Below are 17,608 nucleotides of genomic sequence, written 5' to 3' on the forward strand. Positions count from 1 at the left end.
TAGGGAAGAAATTACAAACAGAAGTGTATGTCCCCTGTGTTTCTGTGGTAATCTATTAATCTTGTCTGCAGATTCAAAGAAGAAAATCAAGATATTGAATAGCATTTCACATGTATTTGCATACATACATCTCTGAAAATCCCCCAAACATTGCAAAAGGTTGTGAAAATGACACACAGGAATGCTAAATAACATTGCATCACTTTAAAATCCAATGAGATTTTTATGTTGTATTTAATTGAATGAGAGTGTCCTTTGGTCACCAGGATTCAGTTTTGTCAGCAAGCTGATTCTACCTGCAGAGCTGTTTGTGGTCAGTCATGAAGGGAGAGGAAAAGGACAGAAGAGGGAAGAAAAGCAGAGATCTGTTGCTCCAGGCCGTCATGTGACGCAGCCATCATTACATCACAATCTAGTGATTAGGCCACAGCCAGCATTAACAGGAAACTGCACTTCTCTACCTGACAGAAAACATAGGCCTGAGGTTGTACAGGGCAAAGTGAGATTTCCTCCTCCTATGCTGTTATTAATGGAACCAACATGAGTCACGTCGCTAACTCAGAACCTCAAGCATCTGCATTCCTGGTAATCTTCACATGTATCTGCATCCCCTCAGTAACAAATATAAAAGATTGCCATGTCATAATGTAAAACAGAAGCTGTATACTGTATTCTTCAAACATGCCAGATGAATCAACTGGTAGTTAGAAACAGCAAAAGCGTTACATCAATAAAAGTTGGTGGCTTTTATTGATGTGCTACGCCTAAACATTTCCTTACCTCGCTGTCTTAAAGGAATAGTTGGACATTTTGGGGAATATTCATATTTACTTTCTTAGATGAGAAGATCGATACCACTCCCATGCCTGTACGGTACTGGCAATACAGCAAGCTATCGGCTAAAGCTAAACTTAGCTTAGCATAAAGACTGGAAACAGGGGAAAACAGCTGTCCAAAGGTGAAAAAATCCTCCTGCCAGCACCTCCAAAGCTCACAAATAAACTTGTTGTATCTCTTTTGTTTTATCTGTACAAAAATCTAAGCGTAAAAACAAAAAGTTGTGGTTTTTTACATTTGGTTATGTGCCAGACTGTTTCTTGGCTGGATGCAGCGACTTCAGTAAGTAGCTTCAAATTCACCAAAGACGTGAGAGCATTATAAATCATCTCATCTACAATAACTCTCTGCAAGAAAGTAAACAAGTGTATGTCCTAAAATTTCAAACTATTTCTTTGAGGGAAAAGAAAAACATGAGTTGATCTGCACACACATAAGCTAAGCTAACACTAAATACATGCACATTTCCAGCACTCTTCCTGTGTTCCTTTGTATGTGTTTGCTGTTTTTAATACCAAATAAATAAAGAAATGGCGATATGGCACAAGGGCTCTGACCTGTGTGTGTGGTCTACAATTATTTAGGTTTGTGTTCAGGATTTCACTTTCATGTTTAATTTGTTTGGTTATTTTCTCTCTCTGTGGAGAGCTGTGCTATCAGAGTGTAGATCCCACATGTTGCAAAGGTTCTCCATGTGAAAGAAGTGCAACCGGATCCAAGCACTCTGAAGAAAATGTTACAATGGCCTGGCTAGCATGTAAATTTGGAGGATTACAGAAATGACTGCAGATACAGGGGCCTTTTGTTTCTTGGCCAGGGTGGAGAGTGTCATATGTTCATACTGCTAGAAAGAAAGAGAGAGAGAGAAGGCACGAGCAACCATGTGAGGTGCATTGTAAGTGCTGCGTGAGCGTGCCATGTGACATAAATCACAAGTGTGAGGTGCCTGAATGAGAGACTCAGTGAGATGCAGAACATGAATGAACATCTGTCCTATCATGCCTGAGGAGCATTTGACCATCAGTAGCAACACATGCTACTAGCACTTTATTTCACATTGTACGTTACAACTCTTTTTTTTTTTTTTAACCTTCCAGACATTCCAGACTTTCCAGTCCACCATGTTAACTTTACCCCCAAAACTCCAGCAGTGGAGTCAACCCCCACAGCTCATATGCCAGCCATATGTCATGACCTGTCATAATTCAAAATGCTTACATGGATGTCTAAAGGACTAATCAAACACAGCCTTAAATGGACTTAAATCAGGCAAATGTGAATTCATAGTCTTCTTGTCTTTGTCAACAGAGCTGTTTCAGGATGTTTTTATTGATGTGGCTTTAAAAACTTGACCCATTACACTTGTGTAGCATATAATAAATAAAGTTCAGCCTTAAATTCAAAAAATATCTTTGAGAGATTCTGTGCTGCTTTTTAGCCAACATATTTGTTGTTTACATAGTCAGCCGGAATGCCGAGCTGTGCAGGTCATGAGGTTTATAGAGCGGCGAGTCCGGCTCTATATTTATGGGAGGGATTTAAAACACTGTAGAATGCAAGTCATCTGACCTAATTACACTGGTAGGGGTTGCTAAGGATGAGGTTTCACTTAGAGCCCTGCTGTGTGCAGTCTGAAATGTCTAACTCCAGCCTGTTCGCATACACAGCCATTACAGTATTTCTACTCTTTCACATTAAACATCCATTGCCAAAATTTATACAATGAACAAGGGCTTAATTTTCCTCATTTGTAGCTCTCTTTCATATCTTTATTTATCTGTATGTTTTGTTGAAATTTCCAGTTATATATCATCATGTTTACTTACTTCGGTAAAAGTTGGTATATGACAATACAGGCCTCAGAAATGGAAATAAGACTTTGATGTATGGTTAATGAATGGGGAAGCATAATGTGGTTACAGTAGCTACATGACTAGCAAAGCTGCCAAGAGTGGAAACACTGAAGGTTTATACAGTGTTGATATTAGACTAGTTGGTAGTGAACTATTAATACTGACTGACAACTTAACTGGGTTAATGTTATATGTTGTGATGTTTTTAAGTTAAAGTTATAAAACACAGTTAAAGTTATAAAATTCAGCCAAGTCATACTACGATAAGTATTAGTATTTAACAGACTATTATTACCCAGTTTAGAAGGCATATGGGTTTTAAGTGCTCAGAAAATTTACAATCTCTGGACTAGATGCATGCTCTGTGTTCTTATCTTTTAAACAGGAAAATACGAACAGGCCCATTTCAGCAAAGACAAGGAAATGTACACTTGAGATTATGGCTTATTCTTGGGACTATTCTGCAAAACAGTGGTGCGGCTTGGCAAGTGTGTGTTTGATTTACAGGGCTGCTCCACAGCCCCCCCCCACCCCCCACCCCTCTCTCTTTCTCTTCAACAGCAGGACTCTTTAGCCTAGCTGCCTAGGTCTCAACCTGAAAGTGCAGAGACCTGAGTCTCCCAGCAGCTGTCGTTAGTGGTGAATGTCACATACGGCTGCCAAGTCACGCCAAATAGACCCCATCTACTATGGCAGCTCTCATATTTCACTGGCTCTCTCTGCGAATAACAAAAACACAGTGTGAGTCCAGTGCATTAAACGTGGTTACACTAGTGTTGTGAGAATAAAGCATTGTGCTAATGGGACTAATATCCATGCTACCTAATAGTTTGTTGTTCATTTTTTTATTCTATTATGGACAAGTAGATGATCTTTTAGCAAGTTGATAGACAAACAGAAACTAGTTGTGTACATCTTGCTTAATTTTGTATGCAAGCTATATTAAAAACAAAACACTTACTTGTTAAAATAAGGCTCTACTGTCATGTGCATTAACCGCCAGCCTTAAATGACTCTTGTGCAAACTGTGTCCATTGTTTTACAACACTGATCACACTGTGTCCAAGAGTCCACCCTTGCCCCCAGGCCTCAAAGCACTAAAGCAACTGATCATCTACAAGCCAGCAAATACATAGCTACAGAGGCAATAACTATGGACAATGACTGTCTAGATTTCTATCACAGCACTTAGCAGCCAGGTTCATAACTGCACTGGCTAGATGATAGACTGAACAGGAGGGAAGTAGATGAATGGCAGACAGAAGTACAGAGGAACCTGATGTGTAATTACAGGGCAGAGGACTGGAGGTAAGGCTGTGGGAGAGGGAGGGAAACCAAACAACAGCATTTAGAAACAAAGACACTGACTTCTGGAGGGAAAGAAAGCTTCATTGGGAATTTAGTTCAAGCCAAGCAAGTTGAGACATATTAAACTGAAAACAGAGTGCTCATTTCCCTGGTGGACATTCGCTACTAGAAAGAAAACTAAAATAGATCAAAGCGTTATAACTTCCAGCAGGCATCCACACTAAAGCCACTGCAACGCTGTGCCTCTGGTTTAGTTTAATGCTCTACATCCGCAGCAAAAATAGATCTCCTTGTGAATCTAATAAATAATCGAGAGGTTGAAGCCAATACTCCAAATGTCTTAAAGCAAGCACAAAGTTGGACTTACAACATTGCATAATTGCTGCGCATGTGTTTGTATGTTTATACGCGTACGGGCGCGCACACACTCAGCTGGGATCCCTGGCTTTGTTCTGGGTTTGCAAAGATTTTTTTTTTTTTTTCAGTGTGGGTGCATCCAACTGTGACAAGCTGCTTGGCTCTGTTCGGTCCTTTGTAAAACCTGGAGTGTCCTATAGGAATGGAGCTGCACTGAAAGCAGCTTAGCACCATAGTCACCTCTTGACTTAGTTACTGATTTACAGACTGCACTAAGGGCCAGACAAAACAAAAGAGTGGTCACATGGGGTCGGGAAGTTGTATTCACTTGCTTACCTCATTGTGGGGTTTTCAGGGGTCAAATACTATTTATGTAAAGGAGTTCAAAAAGGTTGGGAGCATTAGTTCATGTCTTTTTCTCAAATCAAACTGAGTTAAAATTAGGTTAGCTTAAGTAGTGGAGAATGTACTGCAAAAAGTGAGGTTTTCATTTTCTAATTTGTTAGTTGTGTACTTTTAGAGATAAATTCAATATATTTTAATGATATAGTACACAATGCAGTGTTTTTAGTTAATGTACATACAGAAATTACAAATGCAGGGGGGAAATTCAGATGTAAAATACCACTAAGCAAATTATTGACATATAGACATTGTTAATCATTTTCATTGTTAGTCATTTTTCTTGGTCACTTTGAAGGATCCATACAGATCAAGACTGTTAAATCATGCTGCAACTTTTTGCACTACTCTCTGCACAAAGTTCATTAAATGACTGATCATTATCACCTCATTTCATCCTCTCCATCTCTTGCAAACAAGCTTCACAGAAACCAAAGCTAATCCAAACAGCACATTATAAAAATAGCAGATCAGCTACAGATAAGGACGTCCACACGTCATGTTGTATAAATGAACATGCCTTCTGAATGCGAAGACCATTTGCCATTCATCAAAAGGAGCGGAGCACATTTCAAGACTCCCATGTGGTTTTCTCATACTCATTTGTCAAAATAACACATTTCAATTTTAATAACTTTGACATAATCATAAAGAGGCTCAGTGTCACTTCTGATTACAATGCTGCTGCTGGTGTCCCGCTGCGGCACTTTACATCCGTCTGTGTCTGACAGCAGCAAAAGGAAGATTAGTTCTGCGACTTGTTGCCTGAGCTGCACGCGAGACCCTTCATCTTCAGGTTCCAGCATCATCAGAATACAATGAGTTCACAGCTTTAAGTTGTCTATTTTATACTGTTTGAGTTGTTAGACTAGAGTTATCTGTGACCATAGATTTAATTCATTACAAAATCACATCATCATTAAATGCTATTATACAGAGGGGCATTTAGTCGTAATCTTTAGATTAAACATGACTCTTAATAATATACATACTGAAAGCAATACCATACATGGTAACTCAAAACTAGAAAATGAATAATCTCTGTGATTCTCATTACCATTACCTGTAAAACGCTAATGTACAGTCCATACTAGCTCTAGTGATGTGTTTCAGAGTTTTGTTTTGAGTTATAAGATTTTCTAGAGGTTGAGAAAATGCACTACTCTTCTTTTTTATGAAGCACTTTCAAATCCCATTGGATAATGCCACAACTAAATTTTTAATCAGGGTTGTCATTCTGAAAAAAAGTTGTAATACTTTGGATGCCCACTCATCACCCAACACAAACTGTACATAAGGAAACCTTTCAGTCTCTTTTTCGTAGCCATTGACCTAAAAGTTGTCTTTGTTTTCGGTGTACTGCATCTCTTCTCCCACCTGCTAACAGGCAGCTGGCTGCTCTGTTGTGACAACGAGAGGAGCTTCCAGACACCCTTGTAACAGCTTGGCTCGTTAGTGGGAGATTTAGCACTCTAACTTTAGGGGGTCTGGAGGGCTGCTAATGTCCTGGAGGAGTGATTGACACAGAGAAGGAGATCATTATGTCTACAACCTTGCTTGCCTGGGCAGAGCTTGGCCTGATAGTTTCCTGTGTATATCGTCTTGGTCTAGACGGTCGACTGGGCCATAATTGCAGCAGAAAGTGACAATTTTTAAATTTTTTTGCTTCATTCTTGATCCACATGACCAGTTTGGATGTTATGGTTGAGAGAATAAAGGAACCAGTTTTGAGAAACTGTCACCGCAACAAAGCAACTTGATGTCCTGAGGTGATAGTTACTTAATGAAACAGGCAAGTTTCTGAAAAGCAGTTGAAAAAAGTTTTTAATTGGAAGTCCTTCAAAGAAACTATTCCAGTCTCCAATCTGCCCAGAGATAACTTACTTTTTTATATATGTAGCTGCGTATGTTGCATACACACATATTTTAACCTATATTTTGCATATTTACAGTTCATAGTTTAGATATTTCAATGAAATGCAAAGTATTACTTAACATCCCATTTTATGGACACACATTCTTGAGTGAAGCAATGTATGTGATTAATAGAGGATTTTTTATATTGCGGTTGAAATGGATACTGTGCATATACAAATATTTTTGCAAAAAGGGTTATCAGGTTTGGGATAAAACGTATCGTTTGAAGACGACAGCTCTTCTGCCAAAATCATAAGCAGCTGTAACTAGTTCCAGATGTGATAATCAGGCACAAAGATGGAACACAATTATGCCAAATGAAACATGCCATAGTACCTCAAATATTTAGCATTTATTTCTTTCCTTTACCCCTAAACAGCAGTCAGTGCCTATAGTGAGCCTATAGTAGGTTTACATTTACAGGAGGGTTTTTGTGGGAACTTAAAGCTGGATCCAATTATGTTTTCAAAGGTTGTACAGCATATTTTTCTGAACTTGACCAAAGCAATCATCAGTTGTGACCTGAGGCTTTACTCAGAGGTCCAAATACACGATGTACTTCTTTTAAGTACAGACAGAGTGTTAAGCAGACTTAGAGCTCAAAGAACATGTATCAAGAAAAGTTAGTTATTATTAGTTAGCCTATATATCTGCTCAAGATCCATAAACAAACTATTCCTTTTTAACTTACTGGAACCTAAATTCATGAATAATTTCTCTTACCCTGCTGTCTACTGGGCACCATTCACAAACAACTATTTAAAGCTTTCTTTCCATTTTTCATCAGATGTCTGTTGAACTTATTTTTAAATGTATCATTACTATTAAGTAACTTTAGAGGCATTAAACACATTGACAACTGTCGCCATCAATTAATATTATTTATCCTGATTGCAAAGTTGTGTTTATCTATGGCCAATTGTTATCATTGTAGAATAAATTGAAAATTTAAGGTTGTCAACATCTGAAATCCCGAAAACAAACACAGATTTCATATTACAATCAAAAAGGGTTGTATACTTTTCAAACAAACTCAAGCATTCCAAACTCATCTAAATATTCAGTGTAGAGACTTTTGGTGATGGTGTAGGATGCTTGTACGTAGGCAGACAAAACCTTAGCACCCCAATTAAATTCAGGAAAATGCATCTTCTCTTGCCTTCAACATATGTAAGAAAATCCTGTTTAAGGACAAGCATAGCTCGTTTGAAAATATGGCTACCTACATGTATATTGCATTTGATATTGATTACCACAGGCTAAATGGACATGGAAAATCTGTGTCAATGTGCATTTCTTATTTTAAGTCAGAGAAGAGAGTCAAAACCAGCTACAGTGAATACGATTAAGCAATAAACAAATAATGCAAGATGCAAAGGTAACTGTACTTTCTTTGATACAAATTTAACACTGATTGAGGATAAACTGAAGTCAAATTCATGTGAAAACAGTTTTTTTTACATATATTGCATAAGAACACCGGGACCCCCTTCATCTGCTGCCAACAGGACTACATAATCAGTACAATAAGTTTCTTTTCTTCTGTTAGCCAGCTTTAATGCCCAACACTGAGTATTTTACAAAAACACTTAATATTGAATCTAGGCCCTTCTTGGTGCTCATCAGCTGCCCATTCCTTTAGCATCTGCAGGAGAGTTGCCCATAATTATGATGGATTAGACTGCGGCTCTTTGTGCTTGAGCACTGCAATTGTTTTGCAGATGCTGCGGATGTGACATGCATTAATAATTGAGGGAGGCAGACAGAAATCAATGTTCTGCTGGAATCACTGGAATCTATTTGCTTTTGGCAGGAGAGTGCAAGGATGCAAAAATGAAACCATAAGCTCTGTTGTATCCACTGTGGAGATCTTATTTCCATACATCACTTTTATTAGTGGGAGCTGTTATTAGACCTACAGCTCCCTAGTTATAAAAATAAGAAGCTACCTCTTCTCACAGCTTTGGCAAGTTCTCGAAAGTGGAACTTTGTTTAAGCTTTATTCACCTACCTTTTGATGCACAGTCCAAAATAGTGGTGACATATCATATATATTGAAATATTCGCCTATACTTTTCTACCAATCTCTTGTTTTGTGGTTTTGACCCTTGGAACAAACTCCACCAACAAATAACATTTGCTTAAACTCAATCTGGGGGTTGAAAAGACAATAAACATTGTGGGAAACTTGGGGGGAAGAGCTTCTATTCTGTACTCACCATAACTTCATGACACAAATCTCATAATGCTAGAGTTTAACAAAGGTTTAAAACTTGGGAACTAAATTGTATTTGCATATTTGACATTACAATGTGTTGAGGGTGAGGAAGAGTGATGCTGAACAGCTGACAAGCAGCTAGTTCCTCCTCCCATCTACCATCTGGGGCATTAACCTTGCATCTTAATGCCTTCAATCAACTAGACTTATGTTGTCTTTAACATATTCTGTCTTTTGATATTCTAAATAATGAAAAATACACAATTTTTTATCACACTAGGTGTAAAATACGAATCTCTTTGCTGATTCGAATAGTTTTGTTCAGTTTTAACATTTGTAGTCACTGACTATGCAGTTTGTTTACTGTTTTTCTAAGCTAAGCAATGATATCACAGTTCAGATTCACTTGATTATGTACGACAGTAAGCAAATGCATTACCTTTCATACTGCTGCCACACCGATCGCTGACTCTGTCTGTTGATAGTTCAAGCTCTTATGTTCAGTTCAGTACAAAACAAGGTGTATACAAGCATTTTTATAAGGTTAGTAGCTCAGCAGCCACCTACTTGTGACACTTATCACATTTTTGCAGACTTTTAATAAAGTTTTTAACTTAGAAGAACTAAGAAGATAACATATCACAGCTGCGATGACAATACTTTCAGTCATTAGTGAGTCCTTCCAGGCCTTTCACAAAAATTATAATACAATTTGCAATGTTTTATGCAGTGTTTTTGCAGTAGAATTGCGGTAACTGGGAAAAATTGCAAGCAAAAGAAAATAATGCAATTTTTACTATTACTGAAGAGTCCTATGTAATCACTTCCTTTAACAGAAAGCACAATGCATATCACAGAAACTCCTATATTTCACTGCTATTTTTTTTTTTTTACTTATTTTCTCAACATGAGAACCATGGGCTCAAAGTTATATGAAAAAGAAAATACTGCACTTGAGTTCCATTTATAAACCTCTGTTAAGTCAATAATGCCATTCCTTAACATAAAAATATAGTCAGCCACAGGCCTTGATGCAGCCCCTTCGATCACAGTGATTTGCCTATGTTGTTTATTCACTGCAGACAGTTTCCTAAGCTATGCGGTAGAAAAGTAACTGTTCAGTGGAGATTTCCGCTTGTGGTCTACCACAATGTTACAAGGAGTACAAAACACTTTCCCTCCACTGTCATGCAAAACATCTGGGAATTGTTTTGCACGGTCTATGGCAGTAATTTTTGTTGGCAGGTGAGATTTGTCCATCTTCCACCTGAATGCATGCCTGAATCCTTGCTGAATACGCAATGACGTAAGTTACCATGACATGAAATACGACAATTGTTCCAAATCACAAGCAGTCTGTTGATTTGGCCATTTCATGCAGAGAAGTGGTGGTAATTTAGCAAAATTGCAAGCTCTTGCAAATATTGCAGAGATTTCTTGAATTTGTGTAAAACAAAATTGCGAAGTCACAATTTCCTGGAGGGACTGATTAGTGAGGGGAGCTCTACTTTTAAAATCTACTGATTCTACTGTTAGTGACAATGATGATTCAGTGTAGTCAATACAGTTTGAAGATTCTGTGCTAAAGATTCATTATGTACTAAACACCTCTATGTTACACTCTTGTTTGAGGCATTTAACTGGAATAAGGTCAGAATCCTGATGCATATGTCTTTGAGGAAGCACGACGCTGCTGGTTTGCATGTTGACTACAGTTATGCGTTTTCTCCCTACATGTGGTATTGCATTACAGAGATGAAACCTATGCAAAGACAGATGTCAAGACAGCTGCCCTGGATGGTTTATGTGCATTGAAAATTTAGCATTCCTCTAGCCTTTTTTTTCTTTTTCCATTCTTAATTCAAAGCATTGTCCTAGTGTTTCTATTTAAACAATTACCACTGTCTACTAATGTTTGGATATACATGTGCTATGTTTGTCAAGGAAAGACACTATTATGGAAGCAAATTGAAGACCAATTGGCTGATGTGCAGTCATAGCACATCCCTAATATTCTCCCATATTTTTCAACCTGCATAAAGGTTTTATGGGTGACAGTGGGCATTTGGCCTGTTGTGGTATTTGTACATTTATTATCCACATACAGTACAGAGCAGGAAGTCACAGCTTCCAGTTAGAGATAAAGGTCTTCAAAAGGAAACACATATTGCATGCACTCATTATAGTGAGCACTGAAAACACTTTTTACCTTCAGGACACCTTTTGTCAAGCTGTGTCTTAAATTTAAAATGGTGACTCACAGTGTACTGTCAAGCAACATAGTCCTGTGAAAACCTCTACTCTGTATTTTCATCTCCTTGCTCACTTTCTACTTGCTATTAAGTCTTTAGGTGATTGAGGGATGAGGTCAAGGTGAATCTAATTCTATGACAGGATCATGTTGCCAGCTGATACACATTCAGTGCCAAGTGTAAACACATTACTCTACTGACCTTCCCCTCACTCAGGTCATATTCAAACCTACGTCTCTAGTTACTGAGTTTGACAGCAGTGAAATCAGTAAAGTTGGTGTTGAAGACTAAAATATTGGAGCCCCCTAAAATAATTAGCTTACCTTTCACAGAGAAACCACCAATTTAATTGAATACTGGTATTCATAAACCTTAATATTAACATTAATTCAGATCAGTAAAGTTTTCAATTCACCATAGCCTAACATTCCAGCAGCCTCCAGACAAATCAGATTAAAATAAAACCCTGTGGGGCATGCTGGGTCCAATATAATATTTGAAAATAAGATAATATAATTCCTGTAATTCCTTGCTATCTAACAGCTTTGTAATGAAGAATTTTACACAGAAACAAAAAGTAAGCCAAACTTGATTTAAAAAATTAGTTTTGTTCATTGATGTGTTAGACACAAATCAAAACCATGTCTTGTTTGTTTGACATAGAAAAAATGAACTGTATCCAACTGTGTCTTGGAGGTTTGTCATGCTATATGTACACTACAAAGTTGACTGGATGGTTCTTCATATTTGTTGTCACATGCATGGCCTGCCCCTAATGCATCTAAAATGTGTAGGGGTACAATTGTGAACAGAGCCTTACTTCAACAGGTCAAGTTAAACAATCATGTCAGCACAGCAGTTTGTATTAGAATGTGCTGTTTATTGTGTTTGAAAATGTAACTCTGCTGAGAGAAAGCTGTACTGGTAACTTAATATTTCTTTCTATCTTTCTGCGTTGTAGGACGGACAGAGGGCAGCCCTGTGGATGGACTCTGAGCAGGCCAGATGGAAACAGAACAAGCCAGACATGAGACGGAAGAAAGTCTGATATTAGCACAATTTGGCACATCTCGCAACATCTCTAACAAACTCCAGAATGGAGGCCAGTCTTCAGAGGGAGATTCTCTGCAAATCACTGGGGATACAAACTGGAACCATTACAAGCCCAACACAGGTGCCAACTCAATGAAGAGGCATAGGGAGAACTGCAACAGCCCAGCTCCTGGGCAAGGGCTGTTCGATCAGGGATCCTTCATGATGAATGGAGAGTTGATGAATGGAGATTTGAAGCACGCACTCACTGAGCAGTCCTTACTGGTCCATCAGCCCAAGAAACTTAAAGTAGATTCGGAGATGAAAAGAAATGACGACATGAGCTCAAGTTTGGTGGACAACTTTTCTGAGTTGACAAAGGCAACAGAATTTGAATGCAATGCCCCGCAGACAGACATTAAGTTAGACAAGAGGAACTGTAATTTTCCTAATGGAGATATTTTCTGTTTACCAAGGAATAAGCAAATTTCAATTCCAAATGGTGCTGTATCACCCTCCTCAACAATAGAAAGCACTCAAGGTGATCTTTTAGAGAAAACCTTGTCTCAGTATTATCCTGAGCAAGTGTCAATTGCCCCACAAACATCTGGGCAACACCTAGATGCTGTCAATGGTTCACTGGCAAATAAAATGCCAGGTGAAGGTGCTCAACCTCCCTCTGTAACCTCAGGATTGCCCAGTACAGTTCAGATGCCCAACTCACAGCAACAACAGCCTGGTGCATCTGGCAATGCTGAAGGAGGCAACAATTATAATTCTATCAACTATGTTATGAATGGATACTCCAACAATTATGGAGCAGACCACCAGCAGCAACAACAACAACAACAACAACAACAACAACAACAGCCACAGCCACAGCAGCAGCAGCAGCAGCAGCAGCAGCGGCCACCATCTTACTCTAGTCAAGAGCTGTCTCTAGGTCAGCTGCCGGGCATGATTCCACCTACAAATACTGGAAATGGCTCACAACATCAAAATGGCCCAGAGTGTTATCCAGATGACACAAATCCTCAAGGTATATATGAGAAAGCCAACCAGGAGTTTAACCATAACTCTTTTCTGGAGCGTAATGCTCCTCTACAGGCACCCAATGTAGGTGGATATGGGCCCTTTCCCAACTCTGGGATACAGAAGATGGGGCAAAGTGATGAACCTGGGTCAGGTCAGCATCAGCAACATGGCACTGATACAGGCCTCCAGTATGGGATTCAACCCCAGAATTTTCAACAAAATGCCGGAAACCCACGTGGAGCTGACAATACAGGTGCTATGGGGCCCAATCTCCAGCAGCCACGTCATGCTGGGTTAGAAAATGGGATGGATAACTCGTCTCAGCAGAGAGCCAACTTATCTTGTTCAACTCCCCACCAGAGAGGCTGGATAGAGCTGAACTCTTCACATTCCCAGCAGCAACCAGTAAGTGGCCCTACATCATCCAAGGCACAAGAACAGGACATGTGGAGGGGCTTCCCCGCTAAGCCTCAGTCAGAGCAGCAGACAACTAACCCCCAGGTTCATGGACAGATGCTGGAGCCAAACTCAGCGCAAAGGTTCCAGACACAGGGAGTTTTCACAGATAGCAGCCAGGGGTCTAACAGCTTCCAGCAGCAACAGCAAGACTGTCTCCCAGCCCAAACACACTGTGCATCAGCCCAGCACAACACTGCCCCTGAGTGGCAGCAATCAAATTCTAAAGCACCTCAAATGCAGCAGTCTCTACCCCTGAAAATATCTGAGCAACGTAACTTCCCCCAAAATCAGCAGGCAGACAGCCGCTACCAAACCCCCATGCAGTCAGAGCACTTATGTGAAGACCCTGACCTGCAAGATATATTGTCACCCGGGTTTTTAGCAACACAGCAACAACAGCACTGTAATCTTCAACGTCCACTGTCCCACCCACCACAATTTGAAGTGCAGCAACTGAAGTCTCCCAATTACAGACCTCACAGTCAGCCTCAGCCAGGTCAGCTGCAGCTTCAACCAAACCAGCCACTTAGAAACAACTCTGCTCAATCCAGCAACCAACACATCCAGCACAGCGACCATACAACATTCAGCTACAGTAACACAACAGAGATGCAACAACTACAACAACAGCAAAGGCATTATTCTCCAAACTCAGGCAGCAGTAACCTCAAGCAATTTCAACCACAGCGGCCTAACAACCACTGCCACCAGCCCAACCACGTGGACTTCCCCCAGACCTCTACACAGTCACAACCTCACTTACCACAAGGTGCGTTAAACCAACAGGTATCAACACAGATGTATCCTAAAGCTGAACAGCAGCTAAAGACATCATGCACTCAGTTCCAAAGGGGACCTCGACTACCTCTGGGACCTGTTGGTCCCCATGGAGACTTTCAGAAGCATGCAGCCCTGCGTATGCACCTGTTACAAAGGCAAGAGCGTCAGGGCCCTCCTCATCCCCCTCAGAGCACTAGTGATCCCAAACATAGCCTGAGAGCTGTAAAAATGGAAAATGGACCCAGATTTGAGCTGCCTTGTTCACAGCAGCAGGAGCAGCAGTTACAGATGCGAGAGCCAAGCATAGGTGGAATGCAAGTCAAGCAGGAGAATCAACAGTCCTTGTGTGAGAAAGGTAAGAGGCAGGGCAGCATCTTGGCCTCTATGGAACAAACCCTGAGGCAGTACCAGCTTTCACCTGTATTTGAGAAGAAATCCCTTGTCATCAATTCATTAAACAAAGTCAAGGTGGAATCTTCCGGTCCTGTCACAATCTTGTCAACCAACACTGACCTGAGTGGAGTGGAATCATCAGAGGCGACCCCAGCCACTGTAGCTCTAAAAAAGCCACCTGATTCCACCCCTAAGAAGGAACACCTACTACAGAGCTTTATGGAATCTCCTATGAAGCTATTGGATACCCCTATAAAGAATCTCCTAGATACTCCCATGAAAACACAATATGACATTGCATCCTGCCACTGTGTTGGTGAGTCTTCTAATGTTAGTTCTGAACCATGACTGATCAGTTGGTATGTAAATATTAATGTATGTTCCTTTATTATATTTAGAACAAATCAGTGAGAAGGATGAAGGCCCATACTACACTCACTTGGGGTCAGCGCCTAGTGTTCCTGGTATACGGGAGGTGATGGAGAAAAGGTTAACCACAAATTTGACATCTTGAAAAATGACAGTAAACATAGACTGTATTACATAAAATGGTACTGTTTTTCTTGTGTACTTTAATGCTTCCATTTTGCTTTGAAGGTCTGGTTTAACTGGTCGTGCCATCCGGATTGAGAAAATATTATACACCGGCAAGGAAGGAAAAAGTACACAGGGGTGTCCCATAGCCAAATGGGTAAGAACCATTTTTGTATTTTAACTTAAGAAGTGGGCAAATCATCCGCCCTTCTATTTGCTTCAAATATCTGCATGTGCACAAATTCCTATACCTGTCATGTTGCAGGTGATCCGCCGATCCAGTGTAGAAGAAAAGATACTGGTGTTGGTGCGGGAACGTGCTGGTCACAAATGTGACACAGCCTGCATCATTGTGGTAATCCTGGTCTGGGAGGGCATCCTGCCTAGTGTGGCTGACCGCCTCTACCTCGAGCTAAGTGAAACTCTAACAAAGCACGGAGCCCTCACCCAGAGACGCTGCGCTCTCAATGAGGAGTAAGTGACAGCACAACAAAACCAAAATCTAGCCAAGTGGGCTACAGTAACTTTTATATCCAAACATAGATGAGTTAGGATGATCACTATAACTGTTTTTATTATACAAATTCCTTTTTGTTCTCAGAGTTATTTTTCTAATGATAACTTGTTTGTTTGTTTGTATCAAATCAAATGGTACCAATTCTCAAATCAATCCTCATCAATTTTGACTAACACTGAATTAAACTGGGTAACAATGGCTTATTTAAATTATTGTCCTCCTCTTTCAGGAGGACCTGTGCTTGCCAGGGGTTAGATCCTGACGCCTGTGGAGCATCTTTCTCTTTTGGTTGCTCCTGGAGCATGTACTACAATGGCTGCAAGTTTGCCCGAAGCAAAATCCCAAGAAAATTCAAGCTACTAGGAGATGATGTGAAAGAGGTATTTCATGTGGTTAGAAAAAAGTATCACCGTGGTTATGTTAATATAATATGGTAATTACAGTAACTTACGGCCAAATATTGTTTTTCAGGAAGAGAAACTGGAGAACAACTTCCAAAATCTGGCAACCATATTGGGTCCTTTGTATAAAACTTTGGCTCCTGAGGCTTATGCAAACCAGGTGAGGATATATGGACATAATATAGACTGCTTGTCTGATTTCATCCACGTCATAATATAATAATTTTTTATAATCAAAATACAGTACTAGTCAAAGGTTCGGACACACCTTCCTATTCCCTTGAATGAGAAAGTATGTCTAAAATCTAAATCAAGCATGAGTGATGCAACTTGCATGCAGGAATTCTGAAAGTATCTGTTCTGAAATGATCTATATGATAAAGTAGTTTTGTAAGAATTTCCCTATACCCTCTATACTGTTTAGTGGCCTAGTGAAACTCTTACTATATTATTAAAATTTACCTCTTGTTATTCCTGGATACAGGTGGAACATGAACAAAGGGCACCGGATTGTCGTCTTGGGCTTAAGGAGGGCCGTCCCTTCTCTGGGGTCACTGCTTGTCTGGATTTCTGCGCCCACGCTCACAGGGACCTCCACAACATGCAGGGCGGTAGCACTGTGGTAAGCAGAACCTGAGAAGCATATATCTTTATATTTTGGAGGATGGAATAGATACAGAGCCTCCAACTGCACATCAAACTATGTTTTCATGTCCAAATCATGGCTTTAAAGTAGATACTGTATGTGAATAATAAAAGCAGACTTTACTCTATAATGTCTGTGTACAATACTCCCAACAAAAATAAACAAACTGTTTGTCCAATGTTTTTCCAGGTGTGTACTTTAACAAGGGAGGATAACCGAGAGATTGGAAAGATACCAGAGGATGAGCAGCTCCATGTCCTGCCTCTTTATAAGGCTTCCAACACTGATGAATTTGGTAGTGAGGAGGGTCAGCAGGAGAAAATCAAGTCAGGCGCCATCCAAGTCCTCAGTGCCTTCCGCCGCCAGGTGCGCATGCTTGCAGAGCCTGCCAAGTCTTGCCGCCAAAAGAAGCTGGATGCTAAGAAGGCAGCTGCCAACAAGAATGCCATGCTGGACAACTCTAATGATAAGGCAGAGAAGGCCCTCCAGGCCAAGTCAAAAGCTGGCACTTATGAGAATATCGCTCAGAGCACTCCTATGGCAGGTAGGCTAACATTTTCCGACTCTTTATACAGGCAAACATTTGATTGCTTTGTAGGGACATACTGCCAGCATACTATATTAACACTGAAAAATCCAAGAGCAATGCATTTACAAAATTTCAGTC

The 17,608-nt window shown here is 40.1% G+C and overlaps 1 protein-coding gene across 2 annotated transcripts in view; it reads left to right on the forward strand.

The window, feature by feature from the left end:
* Positions 1–17,608, forward strand: part of tet2 (tet methylcytosine dioxygenase 2) — a 36,077-nt gene that overhangs the window by 13,684 nt on the left and 4,785 nt on the right. For both annotated transcript variants that reach the window (XM_044347050.1, XM_044347049.1), the window contains 8 exons: positions 12,106–15,159; positions 15,242–15,332; positions 15,441–15,534; positions 15,643–15,851; positions 16,124–16,274; positions 16,366–16,455; positions 16,780–16,917; positions 17,131–17,485. In XM_044347050.1, coding sequence (XP_044202985.1) covers positions 12,150–15,159; positions 15,242–15,332; positions 15,441–15,534; positions 15,643–15,851; positions 16,124–16,274; positions 16,366–16,455; positions 16,780–16,917; positions 17,131–17,485 — 4,138 coding nt within the window. In that variant the 5' untranslated portion in view covers positions 12,106–12,149. The remainder of the gene's footprint in view (positions 1–12,105; positions 15,160–15,241; positions 15,333–15,440; positions 15,535–15,642; positions 15,852–16,123; positions 16,275–16,365; positions 16,456–16,779; positions 16,918–17,130; positions 17,486–17,608) is intronic.

The sequence above is a fragment of the Thunnus albacares genome, chromosome 3, assembly GCF_914725855.1.
Source record: "Thunnus albacares chromosome 3, fThuAlb1.1, whole genome shotgun sequence".
NCBI lineage: Eukaryota > Metazoa > Chordata > Actinopteri > Scombriformes > Scombridae > Thunnus > Thunnus albacares.